The sequence below is a fragment of the Protomyctophum bolini genome (assembly GCF_963924005.1).
Source record: "Protomyctophum bolini genome assembly, chromosome: 2".
NCBI lineage: Eukaryota > Metazoa > Chordata > Actinopteri > Myctophiformes > Myctophidae > Protomyctophum > Protomyctophum bolini.
Genome location: NC_137863.1, coordinates 6,874,124 through 6,889,921, shown reverse-complemented (window position 1 = coordinate 6,889,921; position 15,798 = coordinate 6,874,124). Strand labels below are relative to the sequence as shown.

At 44.0% G+C, this 15,798-nt stretch overlaps 1 protein-coding gene across 6 annotated transcripts in view; it reads right to left on the bottom strand.

Moving 5' to 3' along the window:
• The window catches only part of sema3fa (sema domain, immunoglobulin domain (Ig), short basic domain, secreted, (semaphorin) 3Fa), a 78,013-nt gene that overhangs the window by 8,582 nt on the left and 53,633 nt on the right, over positions 1–15,798 (bottom strand). For all 6 annotated transcript variants that reach the window (XM_080788007.1, XM_080788008.1, XM_080788005.1 and 3 more), the window contains 7 exons: positions 14,925–15,018; positions 13,534–13,653; positions 11,645–11,784; positions 9,475–9,589; positions 3,740–3,809; positions 1,469–1,613; positions 846–1,068 (listed from right to left, as the gene is read on the bottom strand). In XM_080788007.1, the coding sequence (XP_080644133.1) occupies positions 846–1,068; positions 1,469–1,613; positions 3,740–3,809; positions 9,475–9,589; positions 11,645–11,784; positions 13,534–13,653; positions 14,925–15,018 (907 nt within the window). The remainder of the gene's footprint in view (positions 1–845; positions 1,069–1,468; positions 1,614–3,739; positions 3,810–9,474; positions 9,590–11,644; positions 11,785–13,533; positions 13,654–14,924; positions 15,019–15,798) is intronic.

The following is a 15,798-nucleotide window of genomic DNA, read 5'->3' as shown; positions in this document are numbered from 1 at the left end:
TAGATCATACTGTATTTACCTGGTATGTCTCTACCACATCAATACGGCATGGAATTCTGGTCAAAATCATATCCGACAATTAAAAAATAAATTTGGTCTGAGAGACTGTATTTTGCGTGTCTTAAGTACCAGGTCTTATTCCCTAACTTGAGTAAACTAAAGACCTGGAGGCGTGATCAATGCTCTTTGGACACTCAGAATAGCCAAATGGCATTGATCACGCCTCCAGGTCTTTAGTTTACTCAAGTTAGGGAATAAGACTTGGTACTTAAGACACGCAAAATACAGCCCTAAATCTCATGAAATTGTGGTCTACGGCTCTAATGCCAAATAAATGAGGGTCCTTGATATGAAAAAGATTGAGAACCAGTGTTCTATTACCACGCTCACGTGTCTGTCTCCTCCAAGCGAGTGATTTGTTTCACAGGATATTGAACTTACTATCTCTTGTTGAACAGCGTTCTTCACAAGCCATTCATCATAATATGGCTGACTACAGTGAATTCAGCAGCTGAGGGTGTGTACTGTGTGTGTGTGTGTGTGTGAGTGTGTGTGTGTGTGTGTGTGTGTGTGTGTGTGTGTGTGTGTGTGTGTGTGAGTGCGTGCGGGGGGTGGGGTCTCCCCACATATGACCCATCTGTGATTAATAGTCTGCGGGAGAAAGTGTATGAAGTTCCGCCAGACCGAAGCGAGCTAGAGTTACAGAATATTTATAAACCACTCTACTCTCCATTACGCGATTCATGCTCAGACTGGACATGGACTTTATGCTCTACAACGAATGGAATGTGATCAGAGAGTCATCGACACTGCATGATGTCATTAGGACAGGGTTAGCCGCTGACCTGTGCCCAGGAACAGCACCTCGTAGCTGCCGTCTGCAGCGGCCACCTGGTCCACGACGATGGTGGTGAACTCATAGTCAACGTTGGTTCTCACCACCAGGGGGCGCTTGTGGACCGGGTAGATGGAGTTGTACATGGTGGGGTGGTTTCTCATGAAGTTGATCACCTCGTCTGGGTAGTCCTTTGTGGACTTCATGTTGGGGGTGAAGGTACCTCCGGGACACTGCGTTGACGATGATGATGATGACAAGGGAAAAGCCACAGCTTATGAGAAACTTGCAATAATAGGCCTGCTCATGACAATAAAACATAATAAATAATAATATTGTTAATAATAACAATAATACACTGTGTGTGTGTGTGTGTGTGTGTGTGCGCGTGCATGCGTGTGTGTGTGTGGGCGGGGGGGCGTGCACGCACACATGCATGCATGTGTGCGTGCATGCGTGTGTTGGTAGTTCACAGTTCCAGGGTGGGGGCAGGGGATCTTCCCGGAGCATGTGTGTGTGTGCGCGTGCATGCGTGTGTGTGGGCGGGGGAGTGTGCACGTGCATGCATGCGTTGGCATGCGTGTGTGTGCGTGTGCGTGCATGCGTGTGCGTGTGTGCGTGTTGGTAGCTCACAGTTCCAGGCCGGGGGTAGGGGATCTTCCCGGTGTAGGCGACCCACTGGTAGTTGGGTCCCTCCTTGTGAGCGAACGGTCCGTTGAAGACCATACGGATGTCGGCCATGGAGTAGACACACACCGCCGAGCCTTTAAACACAGATCTGAGGAGGGGGGGGGGGGGGGGGGGGGGAGCACAATGAGACGACAGCTTGTGGAAACACGTGTTAACTCGTTCTCTCTGAGATAATTAGCTCCACTCTCCAAATGATTCAATCTCTGTTCTTCGTCCCAAACACTCAACAAGCCTCTCACTAGTGGCGACGCGGCGTGTCGTGAGCTTGTAGATTGCCTATTTTGGGCATTTTCATTTAGTTAAGTAAGTCACATAAGTGGAGCGCAGAGAGAGAACAATGTCGTGTCTCAAAGAAACTAGGATACCAGGTAAACAAGGAATCTAGCATCGGTCTAAACATTTGTGACAGTTTTCCGACCACAGAAAAAGAGCTTGGTGAACGCTAATACCACCCTGTGCATGAGAATGCTACGGACACCAAAGTCCTTATAGTGGTGCCGGCCCATGGCAGAATAATCTAAACAGTAGTCTTCAAGAGACATGAATGCATTGTGATATGAATACGTAGTTATTGCTTGCATACACTGGTAGCCAAAGTGCCAATACTATATTTTTGGAGTAAAAAGAAACCCAACGTTTCGGCAGGGTATGGTTACCCTCGTGAACCTAATGACATGCCCAAAATAAGTATGCCAGCGGGGTGAGAGTGGTTAAGCTTAATTCATTCTTTACTTTACTACATCATGATGCACAAGCATCGTCTCCAACAGACACTACCACAGCCGAGCTGTTTGACACACTGACATACAAACACCCACATAATGCTGCTAATCACCAGAGCCCAGTATCTGGCTGCTGCGTGTGGTGGGTGGATGTGTTTGTAGCTCCTGTCAGAGGTCTCTATCATTAGCATCGCGTTTGTTTTTTATCAACCAGGCTTTAAATGGGCTTGGAGCCTGCAGAGAGAATGGCGGCAATAACAGCATTTGTTTCCTCAAATCCATTTATCAAGGTATGCTTATTACGGCTATTACGGCTAGCCACAGCGCCCTGCGTGTGTACAGTAATAAGCACGCCAACCAATTTAACACCATAGTCTGAAGACCCATCTCTTTAGACTTCACCTCACGCCCTAACACTCATCTCTCCTCGTATCCCTTCTTGATACCTTTGTTTGATAGATGCTAGTTTACTATGCAGATATATCTCTCGGTCACTTGTTCTCGTGTTTTGTTATTTAGATTAAACAGGAAAGGGCGCACACCAGTGTTGGTGAGGTGCTGGCCTAAGGCAGTAAATGAGTAAAAATGAGAAAAAGGCTGCACACTCGTAGCCACGATGCTGTATATTTATAGACAAGAATCCAACGTTTCGACCTAGGAGGTCTTCTTCAGGGAATTGTTATTTATATTTGCACAAATGTTAAGAATGCCATTTAGATAGCAGCACGTTGTTAAGACAGATGCTAGGTTCATTGTTTACTTGGTATCCTAGTTTCTGTCAGGCACTGCATTGTTCTCCCTGCACTCTATTTACAGACAGTATGTGACTACCGGTGCTATGCTGTTTATTGACTAGTTTTACTCTGCTCATTACGATCTTGCATTTGCAAAATGCTCTGGAATAAGACTGTCTGCTAAATGCCTAAATAGTCAATTGCAATCTCGCAATTACATTGTCTGCTTGCTTCCTTGAATTGTAGAGGTCTGTGTTAAAGCGGCCCCATGTAGGACTGCAGCAAGCTCCCCCGCTGGGCACTAGACTGACTTCCTGACCTGCCTTTGTAGTCCTGTTCAATCAGACCGTGTGGTGTTTCAATAACAGAGAGAAGCAGGTGCCTCAAAAAGGCTGAGCAAATTCAGATGGGAACCTAAATCTACTTTCACTTTCCCTCCGATCAGCAGATTTGCTTATAGCGGATCACAGCTGAGTCATGGAAGTGGAGGTGGTGGGTAGACTCAGGCCGTCTGGGGATCGGGGGCTTGGTCTACGTGCCCAAGTGTCCCTGAGCAAGACACTTAACCCCTAACTGCTCCCCCCTGGGTGCTGTGATAATAAGCGTCCAAAGCTCCTAATAGTTAGAATGAGTAAATGCAGAGGACAGAAGCCTTTGTATGGGAAAATACAACAACAACTACATTGGCGTATTATTATTATTATTATTATTACAAAGGACAACTTAGGAGAAAGTGGACAGGAATCATAATCACCTACCCTGAAACTGAGAATACTCCATATATGACAGGATTCTTGTTGTCTTGAGTTGTCTGGATGTACACGTCCCCTATAAGACATAACACGATCATGCTGTAATTAGAAAATACTGTTCACAAACATTCACAACAATGACCATAAGGCAAATAGTCTAACCAACAGAATGACATAGAAAGTCAATACTGAGTTCTGTGAAGCCTTATTCATACCCTGTCGTAGAATGATGTCACCAAAATATCAGATCCGCTGTTTCCACGCAATAAAAGATAAACTGTCTATCTTTGAAAGTCTTCATTATTTCTCTCATTACTCCTGGGATCCTTCAACTACACTGGCTAATAATGACAATCATGACATAGTGATTATTCTTTGCCTTCTACACCGAGGCAGGTTGAGGTTGTGGTTGTGTGTGTGTGTGTGTGTGTGTGTGTGTGTGTGTGTGTGTGTGTGTGTGTGTCTTTGAAATGGACCACCAGTTGGACAACAGTGTTTCACTTGCGGTCCTCAGTCCATACTCTCCCAGAACTGAGACTATAGCACTTGAGTCCCAGCGGGGAATACATGTGAAATGGAGCCCTCTCTCTGGTGTAACGTGGCTTTAATAGGAGCCATATGTACGCAGCCACTCTACGGGGCTGAATCCGGTGTGCCCTCTGACGGCTTAATAAATGAGAAAAGCACAGAGAAATAATAAGGGGAGGAAAATTGAGATCAATTTGAAGTAGACTACCAGAGTTGAATGGAATAACACTTGAAAACACAGTTCCAATTAACACTCTCCATCGGGGGAATGGAGTAAGAGGAGCCATCACCTGGTCCATGTGCAGCAAAACCCTTCACTGTATTACATTTTACACCCTCTCTGGCTTTGAGAATGAAGAGCACAATTAAATATACTATAATGAATCAGTCTGATTAGGCCCTATTTTATAGATAAAGACAAAAGTGAGGACGCAAATTGTGATTGGCCAGAAGGAGCCATCTGAGATGTATTATGACGTATGATGATAAGAGCGCCCCTCACTTCAAACGGGTGTGATTTTATTTTTTATAATTGATTAAATCCATTAGATTGCGTTAAGTGTTGCAGCCCTATAAGCAAGAACTACATCTCCACAAGTCACTGGAAATGCCAATCACCATGAATATCTAATAATAAGATCAGGCATGAAATCCAGGCCTCTAACCGTTTATAACCTGGGTCCTTTTTCATGGTCATTTACGAAGCAAGACATTAATCTGACACACTCCACAGCAATCAAGAAACCCTAGCCGCCCTTTCACATGCATCTCTACGTCATCTTTGGACCTAAGCATGCGGAGGAACACACCATATGCATTATGCAACACGCCATGCATGTTTTCAGGGAAGATACTTGCGGTCAAAGATGGCATTATCCAGGCTTAACAACCAATTTAGACCTGAGGCCGATTCTAACTATGCCTTCTAAATCCTAACCTAAGCTTTCTGAAAACCTTCAAATCGTGTATACAGTATATAAAGGATAGCAACAACTAATGAGAGACACAGAGGTATAGCTCCCGGATTCAAAGGTAGGCTATAACTACGTATAGGTTGTACCAGGTCAACATTACATTACATCACCTAATCATAGCAACAAGCTATACCGAATTCCCTCCTAGATGTTTTAAGATGATAAGAGCGCCCCTCACTTCACGCGGGTGTGATTCTTTTGACTGTAGACCTTTCAAGTGGTAGAGAATTCCAGAGACTAGGGCCAAAATGATTGAAGGCATCATAACCTGAGCCGTTTTAGAATATATTCTAGGTTTAATAAGGAGCCCTTTATCTCATAATATAAGGGATCCAATCAATGTATTGTATAAAGGAGCTAAGCCATTCCATAGATTTAAGAACAATACAAACTTTAAAACCAATTATTTGTTTCATCGTGAGCCAGTGAAGGGAAGCTACAATAGGAGTGACATGTTCAAATGTTTTGGTTTCAGTTAAAACTCTGGCTGCGGCATTCTGAACAAGCTGGAGTTTATCTAACACTTTCTTTGTCAGTCCATCAAAAAGTACATTACAGTAATCAAGTCTACTGTAAAGTAAACGCAAAAATGACTCGAATGGTTTTGTAATCATTTCAGACAAAACTATCTCATTATATTATGCTAGGGTGTGAACGTGACAGGTGATGTGTAGAGAAAGAAAAGCCCCCTAAAAAAACAGAAATTAACTTTTGGCAACCAGAGAGGAGATTTATAACCCGTCTGACGCCAGTTTGACAGACCTCCTGGCTACAGCCTGCAGGCGAAGGGAGAAGCAATGTGCAGATAATTGGAGCTCATTGCGTCATTTGTGACTCTTGTTTCTGCAATGTTTTGATGTGTCAGATCTGACGGAGGATCCTTCAGGCTGTCGTGGTATCAGAATCACAGAGAGACGTCTCTGATTGCCGTGTACATTAGACACGCAAGTCTACCTGAGATGTCTCGATGCGATCTCTGGCGCTTTGGCATGGGGGGGGGGGGTCAGATCAACATGGAATGAATTCTGTACTGGCCATATAAGGAGCATGTCTTGAGTGTACAGGGTTTGATGAGCTCAGATCAACATATGGAATGTCAGAACAGGTCAGCTCCCTACAGTATATGGAGATCTAAGGGTGGTAGCGGGGACATTCTCTTGAGTGTACAGGGTTTGATGAGGACCCAGCTGGGGCCGGGCCTTAATTTTCGGGTTGAGAACTCGGGTTGAGAGGCCCGTCTAGAGTTTGAAATTTGAATGGACAGGTATAAGTCAAAAGAGACATCGAAGAGGAAAGATGGATGGGGAAGGACAGATTCTGAAATATATCCATATATGGAGATCTAATGGTTTGAGGTCAGATGTAGAGTTGCTGGCCAATAGTGATATCTCCATGGGCTTAACTGTGACAGCAGGTCACATTTACTATGACATCAGGGTCATCATCATGACGTAACATGTCTATTTGCTCAGACACAGATGACGTAAGTTCTCCATTCATTGTCAATGTGAATTTAATGTTTGTGTAGGACAGAAATAGCCGATTTGCTCGTCCACATATGACGTAAATTCTCCAATCATTGTCAATGGGAATTGAATGTTTGTGTAAGACGAAAATATCTACACTAATAGCTGAATATAGGAGGGGCTAGTGCCCCTAAAAAAATAATACAATAGTATAATATACTGTATATGTTGGAAAAAACAGTGGAGGTACTAAGTTGGCCAACTGGCAGCGTGCACAAGAAACGTGGTATGGATCGCTCCGGCTGTTTGGGGGATTAGCTCCAGACAGACAGACAGACAGACAGGCTAATGGACGCCGTAAAAATCTAATCTTGTTGAACTCAGGGATCCACAAGATTCCACAGCCATGCCGGAACAGCATGGCTCCAGTGTTGATAAAGGTTATAAAGATAAGTAATCTTGACAGTAATCTGTCATAGCCTACGTCTATGGCAAGTATAAATTATACGTGCATAAAAAAAAGACATTAGTACATGTTTGAAGTAGCCTAATGACACACTCAGACATTCACACAGACTGACCCTCTTATTGACTTGACTCCGGTCGAGTAATGCCATTAAAAAACACAGAAGGTGAACAGACGCACATACTCTGAGCAGTCATGTGTCTGACAGAGGGGAAGATAAATGACTGTAGATAGTATATATGATCATTTCCTTCCTTCCTTAAAACAGCATGCTATCTTAAAAGCCATGAAACTAAAAACCACATTGCTCTCTGGGTAACATATAAACCATGTTGTCAAAATAACTGCACTGCCCACAATACAGTATGTGTTGGGGGAGGGGGAGGGGGAGGGGGGATAGCAATGTGCCAAAAAGAAATCTGCGATTCTGTCTGGTAAAGAAAAGAACAGAGCGCGCGTTTTGGGATTTCATTGTTACAACCTACGAAAAAAAAAAAAAAAAAACAGAAAGGCCTTTTTCCGCATCATTACAATGAATAAAAGGCAATAAAAACATCAATTGTTAACATTTATTCTGATGGTCGTCCTGAGTCTCTGGCTCTCTCTCTCTGTCTGTCTGTCTGTCCACACTGCAGCCCCACTGGTCCCATCTCTCTCTGGATGAAAGACTGAATGCATTCACCTCTCCCAGCCAGAGGTGGAAATGAACTAAGCACATTCACTCAAGTGCTGTTTACTCAGTACAGTTGAGGTACATATCCTTACTTTATTTCAAACGTATTTACGTACTTATATGCTTATGTATTTCTACATTGTTGTATGGTTAGTTCTAGAGTACTTCTTCCACCTCTGCCTCATACTCTGCGGTCCCACTCCTCTCCTCTGGCTGAAAGACTAAATGCATTCACGTCTCCCACAGCCAAGGTACTTCCTCCACATCTGAATGTACTCGACCGGCTCCCCTGGGCCCCCATAGAAGCACTCTGATGCCTCCGCTGGGCTCCATCAGGACAGCCGGAGCTGGAGACACCGTTCACTTCTTCAAGAATGACTTGTGGGAAGGCAGACCGCACATAGGACCTTACACATCCTGTACCTCGGGAGATTCAAGCCTATGACCTCAACCATGCACGCCTCTGTCTGTACTCAGACTGTAAGTCTGACCTGTTGACCCGTGGATGAGCTGCTGAGAGCGCCATGATGTTGACAGAGGATGAGGAAAAGGGACATAATATTTTGACATTCACATTGAGTGTTGCTCTGTTTCCATCGAGGTAGCTTTACATCTGTTCTCTGTTTAAACCTACGTATGAAGAATAGCATTCGCAATGTCGCAGTCAGGTGGAAACCTTGTAGCGTTACATTTCAGGAAATGGGAAAACAAACCTGTGTTCCAATGGATCCAATGTAGCTATTAAAACGAACACACCAAGTACGCCCCAAGTAACGTGTAATCTCTCAAGACAGATTCAGAGCTTGGCAGCTGAAACTGTCACCTCCTATCAAATAAAATTTAACAACCCCCCCTCCTAATAAAATCAAATAAATAAATAAATACAAATGATGTCTTGCAGGCATTGTTACACATGGGTAGTCAAGGGCTGTCATGTGTATCTTTCTAGTAGGACATAGAGTAACACGTAGTGCGGAGTCACATACTGTGTCAAATATCTAATATCACAGGAGCAGTAGCAACGCAGACTGTTTCTAAAAACCCTGAGGTTTGAGGAAAGTTAACTATTAATAACAAGTGGGTGTGAAGTTTTGTCTTACTGTACAGTACGCATAGTGGTTCATTTTGAACTCACTATCTCAACCGATTAGTCATAAGCATGAACTAGGCTTAACCACATGAACCGCAGCATCCCTATTCTAGGCATGTCATAGGTGAGAATAGGCAAATATTCTAACGTGTGCTGTTGATGGAAAAAAGAAGGGGACCAAGTGTAGTGAGTTTGTAGATCTAACATTTTTGCTAAATGTGCAATGTTTGGTGACTTCTTGTCCTGTTCTTACTGCTTTTAGTAGTGTGCTTATAGGGTGACTTTTTAAAATGTAATTTTTCTGTTTTTTATGTACTGTTTTTCCCATGCATGTACCTGAACAGTGCATCTAAATCTTGCTAAATTAGAAATAACTGTTTGCCTACAATGACATGGAACACAGAGAGGGAGAAAGCCTTGAATGACACGTGGCTGGTGAGTAAATATAGACCAGACCAGTGGTTGAATGGACATGGATATTCATTAAAACTGCTGACAGGAGGCGGTAGATATAGTGCCATAATAATATTATTAGCAAACTCACTGAGCTCATCAAAGTGCGTCTCGATGCCATCGGCTCCAGGCACGGAGCAGATGAGACGGGCCTTCAGGAAGGTGCTCCACTTGTTGACCAGACAGCAGTGTCCTCCGTCGTCATTCTGTGGGGACACAAACACAAGACACAGGTATGGTCACACACACACACAATGAAAAAGGAAGGGATGTCCGCACACTCAATTGTAGCTCCCATGAAAATTCTTTATTTGTAACAACGTTTTGACCACTGTGCGTCAGGTATGAGTATACAACATCAAGAGGCGTATTATATACGACAGCATATGGGCAGGTCTACAAGGAACAAGCTCTGGACTGGTCCAAGTGTTTCCCTAAACAAATTATGGTCGTGATCCATTTTTAGGTTGTAGACACATTTCTATGGGTCGTTTCCTACAAAATAAATTAATTCTAACAAAACATTTTGCGAACAAAAAAAGATTACTGACACGTGCAATGTTGTTGTTGCGCACATTGAGAGCTTGCTATTTTCACTATTAAATAGAGCTTTAGTGGTCAATTCATAATATATTTGTTGTACGTTTTGGTCGAAAATCTATCATTCGGGTTTCGAGGTGAAAAGGTTTGGGAATCCCGACCATCCATCGGCAGGCTGACCAACAGCTGTTTAAGACAACAGTCCAAACGAACAGTCAGCACTCGAGGGGATGTGTGAATAAACTCCAGCTTCGTGTGTCAGCCCCGCTCGCCCATCTGTTAGGGACGCTCGCCAACTTCCACTACTAAGATGGAAGAGTGAAACCCAGGGGACGTGATTAATGAGCCACAAACCTTAACCCATTCTGACCGGGCACCCATTTTGGTGTTGGGCTGTTGGCATCATGTTATGCTTTAGCTATTGAAAAATAGCAGATCTACAAGCTCATATCGCGCCACCGAGTGGCGCGATACGAGCTTGTAGGTCTGCTATTTTTGAAAAATCGAACGACTGACATTTTTTTAGAATCTGATCTCAGGTCAGAATGGGTTCATCAGACCACTGTGTGTCCAGTGGAAACCTAGTATGAATCTGATCTCAGGTCAGAATGGGTTAACACATTACATAGAGTCTGAAAGATTTACAGAACTGGAGAAACAGGGAGTTTTGTGTCCGCCTGTGTTTACCGTTATACTTTCAATGGAGGAAGGGAGTTCTATTTTTGCCCACATTACTGTGTCCTTATAAAGCTACACATTCTGTTATCCTGCATTATCCTCGGATCTATGTGTTTTGCAGCCTATATTCTTTGCTTAATTATATACTTTAGGGCTGTGTCATCTTGCCGGCTTTAGCTGCAGAAGGAAAAGTCTCTTGACAAACAGGACTAGTGTCTCTGGGGTAATGTGAGGTGACGCTATGTAAGGACAGAGTTTGAAGGTTTGGACGCTGTCCCTTAGTGCCCCTCTGCTGTGATAAACACAAATCACCAAATCACCAATCACCAAATAAACATCTCTGAATGTTTATGTATGCATATAGACTGGGCACTGAAGTATAACTTATACTGCATCGTGCCACAGTGATGCTGGCAAAGAAGAAATTATATTCTTACATTTCTTCCAAGTGACCATTGTAATATGGAGTATAGAGCTTGAGATATACTGCACTTTCTCACATGCTGGTGTCGTGTACTGATAATACCAAACCAAATGCTTACAACATACCATGTTGCAACACGTTGTAAGCAATTCTTTCGCATGCATTATTTTGGTCTATTTTTGACACTGCTACACATCAAAGTACATGTATATACGTCATGCTTCAATTAGTCTTTTAGCTAGCCCTCCAATCTTGGTCATCTCTGAATTGAGCAAGATTTGGGGTCAGGAACGCCATCCTGGGATCCGAGGTTAGGCTTTTAGGTAAACTCCGTCAGTCAGTGAAACAGTCACAACTCCCCCCCCCGGCTTCCCCCCTGCAATGGAATGTTTTCCTCACTTGGCTTTGAGGAAACGTAAAAAGCCAAAGGATTTTGTTTGGTTTTATGGCTGCAGAGTGGTGTGTAGCTTACTCTACAGCGGTAATTACTCATGGTGAGTAAGCACAACGGGGAACGTGGATTTCTGGATCACTGTGAGAGACAAAAGCGCAGGACCAACACATGCAGCACATGTTATATTTCAAATAATATGAGGTTTTTGGTTGAGGTGAAACTCACCAGACAGATCCTCCCTATGCGGGACTGGGCCATGGGACTCTGGCCCATCTCTGAGGCCTTCTCCCGGAAGAAAAAGTAGAGCTTGTCGTCATTCTTCTCGGCACTGTCTGGGATGAGATGCGCATGGATGAACGTGGGATCTGTTAAAGGGGAGAGAGGGAGAAACGGAATGAGCTGTTAAGACACAAATAAATGTAGATGAGGCACAGGCGTATATCGCTATAGGGTTGGGATCCTTTGGGATTTTAAAGATTCAGATTCCTTAAAGATTCCCACGGTCCAATTCCTAAACAGTTCCCTTTAACGATTCTTGAGACGTGTGGAGACAAGATTTAGCGGACATTTCACCTGAATTCCCCTTTCATTGTCAATTGCAATTCTTGAGACGTGTGGGGACAAAAGCTGTATATAAAAATCACACCCATGTGAAATAAGGGGCGCTTTGTGTTGCCACAAATTTACGTCATATTTCAATTTCAATTAAACATGCAGTGCATATATGTTATTGTAGTGGTTACAGGGATCCTCTGGGTTACTTAAGGGGTTCCAAATGAACCCTTATAGGTCTGTAATTCAGACAGAGAGTGTACAAGGAACCAAATGGACCATTATGGTTCCTTTTGTACACTCAGAGTTATGGTGGTCCTTGAAATAAGATGTTTGAGAACCAATGACAGTGTGATATAAAACCACTTCCCGAACAGATTCCAAATGTGATGGAACCAAATCCGGTTCTTCATTGTTGTATCCGATTCCTCCGGTTCCGGATCCCAACCCTAAGTATCTCTAGTCTAAAGCATAGAGCCCGATGACAGTAGGATGCATGCACGCTGCTAGAACCCCTCCCCCCTGCGTCTCATTAATTATACCCGTCAAACTGAGCTCCACTGCCCGAAGCCTGATTTATACATCGGAAAACAAGAACAGTTGATCTACAAGATAACAACGTGTCGCAGCGCGGCGCGTCGTTGGGTTGTAGATCTGCATATTATTAGCCCTGCCCCTTACTTACTCACTTACTGGGTCACTGCTGGACAAAACCCCCCCCGCAGCGACAGAGAAACAACCCAGTAGGGGTCGAAAGCTAAAACGTGCGGAGGGAGGGGACACACCGTGAACAGTTTAATGTTCACGGTGTGTGTGTGTGTGTGTGTGTGTGGGGGGGGGTGGGGATCTCTCCACCCGTGATGAAGGGGAAAGGGTTCCCCGCAGGGCTGATTAGCAGGGCTCAGGTGCGTTGACGTGGAGTGCCCCCACTGGGGATCTGTTGTGGGGAGAGGGCTGGGTCAAAGGGGGGATGGGGGGGGTGGTCAGTGATGAATGCGGTGGCGGCTTTATGCCAGTGGGTCTCAAAGTGGGTCCTTGAGGGGGTTCCAGAGGGTCCCCAGCTAAATGATTGATAGTTTCGGAATCAAATGAACCCTGACATGTCCATTTGATTCCATTTGACACTCTCAAGAGTTAATGTAGATTAAAAAAGATCATATCAAGTGGGGGTCCATTGCCTAATGCATATCAAAACTGGGGGTCCTTGAAATAAATAAATAAATAAATAAAAGGTTGAGAATTACTGCAGTGTACGCTCATGACACACCGCTGCCACGCTTCATTAGAGAATTGAGGCTACGCATCAATCAATGTAATTTCCTCCCATTACTGTATGAGCATACAGCTAGACTCTGCGACTCCTCCGGACCATATTCCTCGAGTTCTCTGTGACTTCAGGGAATGCATTGAAAGAGGCTATTGACCATCTCTAGGAAGAGGAACAGGAATGTTGGTGTGATGCAGGAATGTACTGTATACGGGCCCGCAAATCAATTGAGAGCGGTCAAAGGAACACAGTCACTACCTGATCTGCAGACGAGACAAGAAGACTGACGTCTTACCGTTTAACCATCTGGAGTTGTACTGGTCCGTCCTCATGGCCGTCTGCTTGCCTAACGTACGGAAGATAGCAGAGTCCGTCCCCATGAAATCGATGTAGACCCCTGCGTACAGCTCTCCATCTGTCAATCACAGAGAGGGGAGGGAGACAGTGGCTCTTTCTTAGGATTGATTTATATGTTGTTGATGTGTAGGCTCTGTTGGACACCGTGGGAGCTTGTTGATCTGCTGTTTGTTGGACACGGTGTGAGCTTGTTGATCTGCTGTTTATGGCGCACAGCGAAGTGTGTGTGTGTGTGTCACACACACACACACACACACACACACACACACACACACACACACACACACACACACACACACACACACACACACACACACACACACACACACACACACACACACACACACACACACACACACACACACACACACACACACACACACAGAGAAAGGGGAGGTCAGGGGCTACATGCCCCAGCTGGAGGGGTCAGGAACGAGTTTGGCCACCTGCAATCTGCTGACAACACTAGACCACCAACACAGCAAAATTCAGGGTGCTGATTTAACTCAAAAACCATATGGGTCCCCTTTTTCCCCACTCTCTGGATTTTACTCTCTATAGAGTCTATATCCATGTACTACATGAACATTGTACAAATAACATACATACTGATTACTGATACCTGGTGCCAATTGCCTAAACTGTAATCCTGGGCGTTACTTCCCCTCTTGCCAACCGGGGGTCTGGGGAGAGCGTAACGCGTGGAAGGACCACGTTATTAAATGGTAAATGGTGCATTTATATAGCGCCTTTATCCAAGGCGCTATATAAATGCCCATTCACACACACATATTCATACACCGATGGCAGAGGAAACCATGCAAGGCAACCAACCAGCACATCAGGAGCAATTAGGGGTTCAGTGTCTACTCTAGGGGACACGGGGAGAACATGCAAACTCCCCACAGAAAGGCCCTTTTGCCAACCCCACCTAGGGTACCGGCACTGATGATGCGGAGGAGGGAACCCGCCCCCAGTGTCCCCGGCAGGAATCGAATCAGGGACATTCTAGCTGTGAGGTGACAGCGCTATACCGACTATGCCACCTCCTTATGACACCTATTAAACCTATACGTTGTTATATCTATGTTACGTTATATATTTAAAATCGTGAAAGCACCTATGTCATATTAAAAATAGACGGTTTTTTTTATTCAATAAACTGGAGTTGAACAATATCTTGCACAGTATATTGAAACAAAATCTCCTTTGCGGAAAAGTGAGCTTGAATGGAAATGACTGAAAACCTTTGTTTTTCATAAAGAACCATTTACATCTACACATAATTCTACAGCATGCATAGTCTTACAAGGAAGAACAAGTACTTACTGATTAATGCTGAAACACTGTTGAGTTTGGGGTCATAAGGACATTTGCCTTTCCCAGAATCCACTTTGCCAGGCTCCAGACGAAAAATGTATTCCTGAAATAACAAAAGGATTAAGCACGTCATTAATAATTCTATTATTTCCATTTAGTAGATTTAGTGTGCATTAGAAAAATTGCCTTTCTGGGGGCAGGCCAGACCTCCTCTGAATGAAACACGTTAGCGACAAAGGATATTATAGTTATGTTCAGTTTGGGTTATTTGGATGTAACAGCTGAATCAAACGTGTAAAATATTCAACAGACAAAGTGACTGTGGTACAGTATCTCTCCCTATTGCGCAGTATATATGGACGGTTCATTTAAAAGTGTTAAGCCCTAATTCATACTTCACAAATCTTTCATAAAAACAGTGATGATGATGATGATGATGGTGAAGTACAGGGTTTGATGAGGGCCCAGGTAGAGCCGGGCCTTCATTTTCAGGCCTGTTGAGAACTCTAGGTTTCGCCGGCTGCACAAATAACTTTGGGGCAGGCCTGTCTAGTTTAAATGGACAAGTATCAGTCAAAAGGGAGACATCGAAGAGGAAGGATGGATTTTTTTTTTAATATAGGCAGATCACAATCAAAAGGCCTAATCAGGGACTGGGGTTGCAAATTAGTCTTGGCTACAAACCCTATGTACAACTCAACGGGTTGCAAATTAGTCTTGGCTACAAACCCTATGTACAACTCAACGGGTTGCAAATTGCAAATCTTATTTTCACTAGAATTTCCCAACTCTTAACGTTTATTTTGGGCTTCGACACGAGCTAAAAGGTTCGGGAAACACTGATCTAGTGGGTCAATTTGTGCTGAACAACAGAGACACTCGC